Source organism: Seriola lalandi, unplaced genomic scaffold, assembly GCF_002814215.2.
Source record: "Seriola lalandi dorsalis isolate HSWRI2012SDOR001 ecotype SW California unplaced genomic scaffold, Sedor1 jcf7180002054418, whole genome shotgun sequence".
Taxonomy (NCBI): Eukaryota; Metazoa; Chordata; class Actinopteri; order Carangiformes; family Carangidae; genus Seriola; species Seriola lalandi.
Genome location: NW_019524971.1, coordinates 572,321 through 581,214, shown reverse-complemented (window position 1 = coordinate 581,214; position 8,894 = coordinate 572,321). Strand labels below are relative to the sequence as shown.

The 8,894-nt window shown below is 39.1% G+C and overlaps 1 protein-coding gene across 1 annotated transcript in view; it reads right to left on the bottom strand.

The window, feature by feature from the left end:
- The window catches only part of LOC111657884 (dachshund homolog 2-like), a 73,490-nt gene that overhangs the window by 492 nt on the left and 64,104 nt on the right, over positions 1-8,894 (bottom strand). The window contains exons 5-10 of the mRNA XM_023410228.2: positions 7,711-7,880; positions 6,617-6,722; positions 5,835-5,909; positions 1,647-1,747; positions 1,415-1,562; positions 913-1,092 (exon numbers count right to left, since the gene is read on the bottom strand). Of these exons, the coding sequence (XP_023265996.1) occupies positions 913-1,092; positions 1,415-1,562; positions 1,647-1,747; positions 5,835-5,909; positions 6,617-6,722; positions 7,711-7,880 (780 nt within the window). The remainder of the gene's footprint in view (positions 1-912; positions 1,093-1,414; positions 1,563-1,646; positions 1,748-5,834; positions 5,910-6,616; positions 6,723-7,710; positions 7,881-8,894) is intronic.

The following is an 8,894-nucleotide window of genomic DNA, read 5'->3' as shown; positions in this document are numbered from 1 at the left end:
GTTTCACCATCATCCCTAAAACAACCCAGGAAACCTATAGGTGCGACTGACACTAAAACTCATTACCAACATCTGTAACAGCAGAAATCCACATCTGTTCAACTTGAACATCGTTTCTGTGACGTTACATCTCAACATTAAGCGAAGCTACAAAACTACGTGTGTCTCATCCCTGTAGCTTTAAGACGTTTGTATTGTTTTTATCGTCGATTAATCTGATGATTATTTTCTTAATTTGTCAGAAAACTGTGGAAAATTTGTCCAAATATATTCAATGAATCATTATGATCAGATAAAGAAAATCGTTCACGTTCACCAGCTCAACGCGAGAAGTTTGTGTGACGACCGCACACTGACAAAATCACACTCCTGGACTTCCGGCTGAAATGAGGCGTTCATGTTTGCTCGGTTTTCAGACACTTTCATATTATTTTAGACAAATCCAAGTTCCCCAGCGGTTGTTGTTACACACTAATTATTTACGCACTAATTTACGAGTCAGAAACTCCAAATTACGATAACTTCAGCATCACTTAAATGCAGCATTTTGTTCCAGAAGATATTTTGGTCACTGCTGCAAGAAATTATACATGAAATGAATATAAGCCGACCACTGCCGCTGTTTAAATGAAAGCTGTACATTATTACTTCTTAAGTTTATGCATTTACACAGCTGCTCACACACAACACGTGATGCTCGAGATAATCATGAAACAAACACAAATGTAAACCAATAAAAAACACAAAAAAAGCATCAAGAATATTTAAACTGACAGTACGAAAGAAAAGGAAGAGGAAGAAATGTAGAAAGAAACAAGTAATTAAAAAGCAAGACAAGGAAAAGATGGTAAGAAAACATGAGGAGCTGCAGAAACAAGGCAGAAAGGAAAAGGACAGAACATCCCGTCGTACCGTTCTTGGCGTTGTTGGAGTTGTTGTTGGCGGCGTGCAGCGGCTCGGGGGAGGGGGAGGACGAGGACGAGTGTTTCAGAGCGTCCTCCACTCTCTCCCGCCTCTTGGACTCGAACTCCAGCGCCTCCTGCAGCTTCCTCTTCGCCTTCTTCTCCTTCTTCAGACGCTTCTGGATGGAGGCTGGAGCAATGAGAGGAGGAGGTGTTGAGCACAGTTCGTTTGCAATATTAGCAGCAGCTGAAGTGCGATTAACTTTTGTTATTGTTGCATTAATCTCTCACAGCTCCTGGTTAAAGACTGTGTGTTGTTAGTTTATCTTTCCCTGCCTTCGACCACAGTTTTGTTTCCTAACCCTGACTCAGGACTCGGGTCTCTGCTATCAAAACCCCGCCCGCCTACGACTTCCATGCAAGTTCAATCAGTTACGTTTCTTTCTCGCTGCATGTGGTAAAACAGATTCCTCGTATATGATCGTCATGGAGACGGAGTCGGGTGTTCAGACCTCTGCTCTGCAGTTCGGAGGTCAGCTGTCGCTCCAGACTCTCCCTCATCTCTCTTTCTCTGTAGAGCTCCATCTTCAGCTCCCTCTTCTCCGCCTGGATCTGTTTGTCCTGCGCCCGGGCGTTCTCCACCGCCACCTTCAGCAGACCCTGAGGGCGGGAAAAATCACTTTCACAACCACACCACGTCTGAACATTTGGACAATAGGCTTGATGTTAAAAACAGGATCCCACCTGTATGTTGGTGAGCAGGGTCTCCACTGACGACAAACCATCGGCGAATAGGAACGGAGCGGGGAAGCCGGGGGGCAGGGCTTGTCCCAGCGAAGACTCCTCTGTAACGATGAAGAAAACATCACAAGATTATATTTTCCTGAATGTTGGATTAAGTAGTTTTTGTCATTTTAATGTGAAATTTGACAATATTTTGTTATTGCTACAAACCAAATTATTCAGTTTCAAGAATGATGTTATATAATAATGTTAAAACCTATTACTTTATCTTTTTATATTATATTTTCTTTTGTTATAAAATAAAAAAAATACTGTATAATCTTATTTAAACAGAACATTTATTGTTTCAGCGTGAAATAGTTGGTTAAAGAAAGTTAATCAATTGGTTTCAAATGGAGAATACGTCTTCTTCATGGTTTAATTATTATTATTTACTGTTTTTAAGTGTTTCCTTGTGTGAGATATTTTTCATTCATTCATTCATCATTCATACAATGATTCATAATTAAAATTATTTAGAAGGAAGGACTTTTAAACTAAACTGACCACGAGCTCTTGAACGTGTTTTTAAAAGATTTAGCTGCAGGTATTGAAGTGTATCAAAGGTTAGCTTAGCTTAGCATTAAGACTGTTTATTAAAAAAACAAAATCTGACTAATCAACATGTTAAATATTATTTTGTTTAATCTGGACAAAACTTAAAGTGTAAAATTGACAAGTTATGGTTTAATGTGTTTCTTGGTCCGGAGCAGTGACTTTCCCTTGAATCCAGTCTTTATGCTAAGCTAAGCTAACGTTCTTCTGGGCTGTAGCTTCACATGTTGCTTGAAGATTTGAGCGTGTTTTTCTATATTTTCTTGTCTAATTAAAGCGCGTTTCACTCCTTTAAGAGTCTGTTCAGTTTGAAAAATACTCCAGTGCTTTAAAAACAAAACAAAAAAAAGTTTCCATCAGCGATACGTCGTCACGCGCTTCGAGTGAAGTTTATGAAATGTTGATGTTTACTAAGGTATAAAAGGCAACGAAGCAGCATCAGAGAAATCAATTATACCCAACACACACACACACACACACACACACACACACACACACACACACACGTACAGAGGTCGTTAGTATTCAGACAATCATGTGGGGTACTAATTGGCAAGGATTAAAGACATCCTTGATTTGTGTGTGTGCGTGTGTGTGTGTGTGTGTGTGTGTGTGTGTGTGTGTGTGTGTGCATTGCGAGTGCGTCACAGTGTCTGCTCAGCCCTTAATGCCTAACACACTGACAACTGGGTTAACTCTGCTGTGAAATTAACGCTGATTAAGATGCACTCTGACTCACACACACACACACACACACACACACACACACACACACCGTCTCTATCCCCTATCTGCCACTCCATCCATACATCCCTCCACTCTACATTTCCTCTTTCTGTCTTATATCTCTCATCACTCTTTCTCTTCTATCTTCATCTTTTCACTCGTCTTTTTTCATTTTCATATCCCTAACTCTTTCACACTTCCCTCTTTTTTATTCTGCATCTTTTCTTCTTTCTCTTTCCCTAAATAATTTTGCAAATTTTCCTAAAATTTTCTTTCCCTCATTTCTTAAATCAAGTCAATTTGCCTCAACAGGCTAATTGATCATTTTTTCTTTCCTCTGATTCATCATTTGTTCTTTATTTTCCACTCCTCCTCCTCCTGTCTTCCCTCTCTCCTTCTCCTTATCTGGACCTGTTCTCAAACCTTTCAATACATTTTGGTGATGAAATGACTAAACCAAAAACATTTACAGAATGAAGGAGAGAGGAGAAAAGAGGGATGAAAGGTGAGCACAGTAAAGGACAAAAGGTAGAGGACGACACGGTGGAAAGAGAGAATATAAGGAAAAAATAGTATTAAAAGAAATATGGAGGAGGAGAGGAATATAAAGTAGAGGGAGGAAGGAGAGAGGGAGCGTTTAAAAGGATTATAAAAAGAAAGAGAAAAGCGTTTGGATGAGGAGAGGAGGAGGGGTGAGACTTGAGGATTACAGAAAGGGGCGGAGGGGGGAGGAGAGGGGAGGAAGGGTGAACACTGCTTTCTGGTGTTGGATCGATGTTTCAGTGTAGCTGCTCAATCAGGGGCTTTTATTTTGAAAAAGGCAGCAGCGAGGGGAAATGCACCTGCACCTGGATTTCTGAATGAAATGTCACGTCAGTCGCCGGAAACTGAACCTGAACATTTGATTCACTTTTTTTTGTCATCACACACAAACTCCAAAACAATATCGGTGATGTCATCAGTGATGTCATCAGTGATGTCAGCGCTGACAGGATGTGAATACAACATGCACCGCAGCCTGAATCCTGTCTGCTCATTTAAAAATAAAAGAAAGAAAAGAAAACAAAGGGGGGAAAATGGCCAAAAATATGACACAGTGAGGTCATGTTTTAATCACAAACAGTTTAATTAAAGTTGAATTTCTTATGTAACTCTTAGTAATTGCTGCAATATAGCGTCCAGATGGAGCGAGGCCACAGAGAACACTGTGCTGTCTGTTGTTTTCCCCGGAGAAGGGCAGTCAACACTTTATGTGTCGAAAATGTTTTTTTATTTAAAACTTCTCTGGTAATCAACGTACGTTTAATATACACAATAATATTTAATGAGATGTTGGTATCTTAAAATTTTGATTGGACAAATATCCCTTTGTTTACTAACACAAAGTAGAAATACACACTTTACAGACCTCATGGGGCCCAACCAGTTTTTAACACCTCTGTGTTTTACATCTCCTCTCTCAGACTTCTCTCTGCAGCTCTAGTAACAACAGGTCGCTGAGCCAATCAGAAGAGAGGAGGCTCTGAGCCTCTCTTCTGATTGGCTGACTGTTTTCTGAGTGATCCAATAAACATAGAGCAGATTTCAGGTAAAAACACTCAGAGAAACCAAATCCTGCAAGGTTTGGATGGTGGGTCCAGGTGGGCGGGGCTTGGTGACTGCTTTGTTGTGACATCACAAAGTTCCAGAAGTCCTGACGGCTGGTTTTAAGGCTCAGTTTCTGAATACAGGCTGTGTGCATTTCTCTGTGGACTGAGGCTTTGATACTTTCACAGTATTAATATAGAAGATAGAGCTGATCTATAATCACACTACACATGGACACAGACCTTTACTCTGGAGGAGCTTTAATCAACATAACTTTACATATATAAACTTACTATATATGCACTTTTCATAATAATAATTTGGAATAATCAGCTTGTTCCACGTCCATGTCACAGAAAACTGGACTGATGTTTACGTCTGATTATTACTCAGCACTAAAGCAGCCACAGATTTCACTCGTATTGTACAAAAAGGTGAATTTTCTCTCTTCCTGTTCACAGCATCTTGTTATTTTCCCCCCCGTGTGTTAGCGACACAGGTCAGGACGAGGCAACCGCATCCCAGCCGAAACAAAACGCTGCTGTCAGTGAGCTTTCTGACTCACACAATGATTCTTGAAGATGCATGCTCCAACTGATTTTTTTTTTTTCCGTTATCGATTTTAAAGGAAGCTGCCCCTCTGCCGCTCCTGCTGATGTCTGCAGTGGCGCTTCAGGAGTATGAATGGAGTGGAAATGAGGTGGAGAGGTGGAGAGGTGGAGAGGTGGAGGGAAGGATGGCGAGAGCGAAGAACCAGATGAAAACAATGTGTTATAAGAATGGAAAATACAGAGAGGGGAAAAGAGAGCGTGATGGAGGGAAGAGAGGCCCCGCATGCTTTTAGTGTGTGACCTCTTGACCCCTTTTAGCCATGCCTCCTTCACTTAGCCTCCCTCGCTCACCCCCCTCCCTCCCTCCATCTATCTCTCTCCCTCCTTTATCCCTCTGATTGATGGCTCGGAGACAGGTGATCAATATGAGCGGCAGAACATCCTGACGCTTCTGTTTCTCTGTTTGTGTGTGTGTGTGTGTGACCGCATAGTTGTCTGCTGCATGTGTGTGTTTTCAGTCACAGTGTCTTTGTGTGTGTGTGTGTGTGTGTGTGTGTGTGTGTGTGAATACAGTAGATGAGGAAAGCCTTCCTAAGTGAGGACAATTTGTCAGTTGTCAGAAGAAAATGGGTAAGGGTTTAGATTAAGGTGGGTAATGGAATATCCTCACTTATATAAATGTGTGTGTGTGTGTGTGTGTGTGTGTGTGTGTGTGTGTGTGTGGTCCAACCTTTGTCCTTTGTTATTTTCTTGTTGGGTGCAGCAGGGTTGGTCAGCGCAACATCTGCATCAGCTGACACCAATCCTGGTGATAGAAACAGCACAGTGAGTGTGTGTGTTTACATTAACGTGTGTGTGTGTGTGTGTGTGTGTGTGTGTGTGTGTGCACGTGCATGTGCTGATGCATGTGTATCTGTGTGAAACGTGTCATATGATTTAGTGTAGAGTGTTTGGTCATATGTGTGTTCCTACATATATACAGTACATATATGCTGGGGAAGCGGTCTCACACTCTTTAGACTCCACTGTATATTTACCTGAATGTTATCAGCAGAAAGACAACAGGCACCGGACGTCAAGGTAACGCTGATGTTGGCCTTTCATTTTTAATTTGGTTGGACATTAAAATCGAACCCAAAGTTGGCTCACTGACATCATGACGTTTTGCTGACGTTGGGTTTTGCTCACGACTTATGGCAATATTTTACACATCAATGTCGCTGGCATGAGACGTTTGGAAGACGTTGGATTTTAGTTACTTAACTTAAAACCAGAACATGTTTAGTTTATCATCATATACAACTAAGGAAACCTGAACATTATTAGTCATTAAATATCGACCATTTCTGCTTGAAAATTCACATAAACTTTAATTTAGTTACTGATTAATTTTTTTCTGTCAATTGATTTATTGTACCTAATCTACAATTTATTTTTGTTGTCACCATATGTTAATCTGTGTGTGTGTGTGTGTGTGTGTGTGTGTGTGTGTGTGTGTGTGTGTGTGTGTACCCAGTCTTTCAGGCGAGCTGGAGGCAGAGCTGCTGGGCTGCGACTGCAGAGGAGTGTTGGTCTCATCGACAGACGGAGAGAGAGAGGGACTGTCACACACTCTCTCCTGGAGAAAGAGAGAGAGGGAAAGAATGAATGAGTGAGATGTAATTAAGTGTAGAGGTTCAACAGGGATTCCTTAAGTGAATCATTAGGAGGCCTGTGTTAACCGCGGTTACCGCTAGTTACCATTGATTACAGAAAGGAAACTGCCGTGTCAGAGGTGTAGCAACAAATTTGAAAATAATACACACAAAAGATGTAATTATATGAGTGATGGAAATACTGTGGAAGCTGTTTAAGAACAATAAAGCACATTATTGTGGTTAGTTATATATTATGTGTTAGTCTCTACATATGTTCTGTGTCCATTAATTAATTATGATTGTGATTTTCTTTCCTTCTTCACTTTTTTTAGTCTTGTTTTTATAACCAAAGAGGAAAATAAATAAATCTAATCAATTTGACTTTTTTATAATCTCATTTTCAAAGTGTAATTTATCTACCAACACTCTGAACATAATACTTTGAGTCTTTATTTGTCAGGGAAGGATGTGGGAAATGACTTTGGATGCAAAAAAAATGTCCCTTGTTTCAATCAGCTGTTATAAAATATTATGAGGTTAACACAAAATGTCTGATCTGAGTAATTGGTGTAAATGGCAATATGCTCCTTTTCTTTTTCCTTAACATAAAGAATTCAACCTGCTCTTATCATGAGATTTCATCTGTTACATCTGAGTCAGTGATCTTAGTTACAACTTTAAATATCGCAATATAACAATAGATTTAGGAGCGGGGAGGCTAAGGCAGTTTTGATGATGTTTCTTTAACTAATAAACTAGAAAACCCAATTAAAAATATTTGTGATAAGTAAGTAGTGAGTAATTATTGGTAACTAATATCCACACATAAAAAAAAATCACTTATTACGTTTGTTTTTTTCCTCAAAAAACTTTAAACCTGGAAAACTATGGTAAAACTCACAGAGGAGTTCCTCAGGGAACCCGTCTGGGTCCTCTATAGTTTCCATTTAAAACTGTATTAAAAGTTACCTTGATGACAGGTGCGCGGTGTACATGAGTGTGTATCTGCTGGGCTGCAGCGGCCATGTTCGCGATAGTGCTGAGGTGGTTCATCTGGGACATCGCCATGGCGACAGACGCAGGAGGCAACCCCATGGGCAGCAGAGGGTGGGGCATCATCATGAAGGGCAGGTCCAACCCTGAGAAAAAAAAAAACAAAAAGCAACAGTGAATTTTAATTTTAATTTTAATTTTAATGACACAGAAATTAACCATTAATGTCACATTCATGTACAGATTATTTAAAAGTACAGTTTATATTCTATAGGAGAGACACAATATTTAAAATGGACTATTCTAAATCCACCATGATGTTGGCAAACTACATCTTGGTGCAATTTCCCTTCATCATATGCTGAAATAAAAACTGCATATGTACAGAAAATGTTCTTAAACAACTGGAAATGAAAATCTAATTGTTTTTGTTATCTTCAGAGAACATCAGGATGTTGGTCCATTGATGTCAGTGTTTTAAAAGTCCTGTGACAGTAGCCAAGTTTCTGCCAAAAATGCAGCGGAAATTTTAACCGAATTTTCAGAAAAATCTACAAAAGAAAATTTTAATTAATGTGCTTTTCCATCCCATACTGTTATGTGAATAATAGTTATAATAAATCTCCAGTGAAGTTGCATTAAACCACTGCAGAAGAAGAAGAGGGTACAAGGACTGTAAGCGCCAGTCAAACCTCAAAAGCAATTTAATTGTGGCATTGATGTTTGTTTGTTTGTTTGTTTCATGTATTAATATTTAACGATATTTACTCCACAGAGGGAATTATAGTTATTAACTAATACATTAATAAACACTTTAAAGATGAATTTATTGGTGCCTCTTGGTCATTTTAGATTCTTAATCACAGACCTTTTAACTTCTGTTTGTACCTGTTTTAATTGATGTCATTACATTATTTATTTAATTGTATTTATATGTTTGTATTAATTTGATAAGTTATTTTTATCTACTTAACATCATTGTAAATAAGAGCTTTTACCCTCAGTGATCTTCTAATTTAAATAAAGACATATAATTACATCTGCTCAGTCTGATATTAACTACTCCATGATTATACTGATTATGCATGATAAATATGGAAATGTGTTACATAAACAGACTGTGCACTGTTGAAGCAATAACACTTGTTTTGTATTGATCA